Below are 2,764 nucleotides of genomic sequence, written 5' to 3' on the forward strand. Positions count from 1 at the left end.
TGGTGAGATTTCATAAGGGCAGTGGCATCTCCATCCAATAGGCTGATAAATTCCATTGGAAAAGCCTGTTTTCAGATATGCTGACTAATTATGCAAAGCATGAGTAGAGGATTACTCCGGAGGAGTCTGAACTCAACAAGACATTTTGAACTGCCTTTATCAGTTTAATGATGAAATAATTAAGCACGTGGGCATTTCTTGAGCTGTCTTTTCTTTATAATGTTTACTCTAGCTCAGAAGTAGCTTTGAGAACTGGTACAAAAAGATAAAGTCATGAATAGGGCAGGTGGCTTATCTAGGCAAAGACATTTCTCTCTAAAGTGATAAGGTGACTGATCACACCTGTCACCACCATGTAACTTGCATCAAAGTGGCACAGGTCACTGGGCTGTAACCCACAGCTACAAGAGAATCTGATTAGTCAAAGCTCTGGAGCTGCAAATTCTCAACTGAACTTACACAAGCTGAATACTGTCTCATGATGGGATACTACCTTAAGGAATATGTAGTGAATTGAATTATGTCCCCCCCAACTCACTGAAGTTTTAGTTGCATCCCCCAAGTTTTATGTATTAGAAACTCAGCCCCCACTGTGACTGTTAAGGGGGTGGGAAATCCTATTATGGTCATTGAAAGGTGGAGTCTGAAGAGGTGATTGGATTGTAGGACTGTGAAGTAGTGAATGGGTTAATAATGGTGGTCAGGGGCGTGGTTCTGAGGGCTTTAAAAGGAGAGGAGAGTCTGTCTGTCTGTCTGTCTGTCTCTCTGCTCCACCATTTTCACAGTGTGATACTCTGTCGTCACTGTTGCTGCCACCAAGACACTCACCAGGTGTGTTCCCTGAACTTTGGACTCCCTAGTCTTTGAAACTGTAAACAATAAATTTCATTTTCTTTATAAATCACTCAGTTTTTGTGTATTTTGTTATAAGCAACAGAAATGGACTGATACAGAGTAGCATCAAAAATTACTGAAATTCTTAAACACGACATTAACTCTTGCTATATTACTTTTTCTATCAATGTTAAAGGTCAGAAAACCAAAGTCATCTTCTCTGGAAAACAGGATCCCACATTCCTTCTGTTTAATGTACTGGAGGCAATGGCTGGGGGAATTTCCAGGTCATAACATTTTTCTAGGTCTGAGTGTGCCAACTACAACCTATATTCTTACCTCAGTTTAGAGATGCTCTCCGATGAACAGAACCATAGAACTGGAGGTTTAGGAGCAGTAGAAACCTCATAAATTCTTTGTTTTATTGATGAGAAGACTGAAGCCCAAAGCAATTAAACAGGTACCTCAAGGGTTACTGTCGAACATTCAATGAAGTAACATTTGTGGGACCCAGAACAGTGCTGGTGCAAAGTGTGTCCGTCGTAGCAGCAAAGTGACTTGTGCAAAGGCCCCCAGCCCAGCGGCAGAGCTGCCATTACAACCTGAATCCCTGCAGTGACAATTCAGTCCGTCGCTGCTGCAGGCACCTTTCAGTTTTCTCTACCTCCCTGAAAAGACCCACCTCATAGCAGAGATTTATTCTGAAGGGCGATCTACCTGAAGGGCATGGAAGGGAACCATGCAAAGACACAGATGAAAGTGGATGCAGAGGTACAGGCGATAAATACCATTTTAAATCTGAAAGATGAGCGTGAACTGCCAAAGGACCTCAGAGGTCAAAACCTGCGCTAGGAGCTGGGACAGCTCTAGGCTGTGCAGAGCCGTGGGCGGTGAATACCTACTTACTCCTTTACTGGCTCTTCTCACATGGCTGTTTTGATACGTGCTTGATAAATGAAGATAAGATAAAGGACCCAAGTCTTTAGAGGTGGCTGTGGCCCAGTGGCACGTGTGGGTCACACTGCCCATGCCAAATCTGCCATCTCTGACCTCCTAAAGCCTCCCTGACCTCTTCATGCTGCGAGAAAAGATGAAACATGCATCCTGTGTGATCACCCCTACTTTTCCGATAGGAAAACAGAGGTCAAAGAGGAAAAATTATGCATCCTACCACGTCACAGCTGGTGCCTGGACTAGAATTCAGGTTTGGGGATCCCCTGCCTCATTCTCATGTTGCTAAATGACCCAGTCTCCCTTAGGAGACTTCCTAGTCATGGCCCAGCCGTCCCCTGCTTGTTTTCACCATCAGACATGGGCAAAGCATTGAAAACATTGACCAGACAACTCAAGGCATAGACATGTTCCCCTAAGTGGACACACAGACCCTGCAGTAAAGTGCTCCCCGGGGTAGGCGGTGAGACCCAGAGGCTGGCGAGTTTTTACCTTCAAATGCCCGAGCAGCGTCCACGAGGTGGGACCAGTCCAAGCCTGTGGCCGTGTCTGGGAGGGGCATCAGGCCAGGATCTGCACACTTGGACTTATCCGATAAGGACCCATCGGAGAACCAGAACTCATCTAAACAGAAACAAAACCAGAGCGTCGGTCAGTCACAACACGGACCCCGCCGTCCCCACCCCGAATGTCAGTCAGTCAGTCCTAGCATGACCCACAGTGTCTGTTAGTCACAGCACAGGCATGACTGTCCCCTCCCTGAGCATCTGTCAGCTGTCAGTCAGAACACCGTCCCCATCATCCCCAATCAGAGCATCAGTCAGTGAGAACCTGGCCTCTGCTGTCCCCTCCCAGAATCAGTCATTCAGTCACAGCACGGCCACAGCAGTCCCCTCCCAAAGTGGCCGAGGGATCTTGCTGCAAAACATCTGCTCTCAATAAAAAAGGAAACGTTAAGCTTCAGTGACTCAAAAGGCAT

At 46.4% G+C, this 2,764-nt stretch overlaps 1 protein-coding gene across 1 annotated transcript in view; it reads right to left on the reverse strand.

Annotated features, from left to right (window-relative positions):
* The window catches only part of SIPA1L2 (signal-induced proliferation-associated 1 like 2), a 112,044-nt gene that overhangs the window by 17,922 nt on the left and 91,358 nt on the right, over nucleotides 1–2,764 (reverse strand). Inside the window, exon 17 of the mRNA XM_008591748.1 lies at nucleotides 2,278–2,409. Within this exon, the coding sequence (XP_008589970.1) occupies nucleotides 2,278–2,409 (132 nt within the window). The remainder of the gene's footprint in view (nucleotides 1–2,277; nucleotides 2,410–2,764) is intronic.

Source organism: Galeopterus variegatus, unplaced genomic scaffold (genome assembly GCF_000696425.1).
Source record: "Galeopterus variegatus unplaced genomic scaffold, G_variegatus-3.0.2 Scaffold7248, whole genome shotgun sequence".
Lineage (NCBI taxonomy): Eukaryota > Metazoa > Chordata > Mammalia > Dermoptera > Cynocephalidae > Galeopterus > Galeopterus variegatus.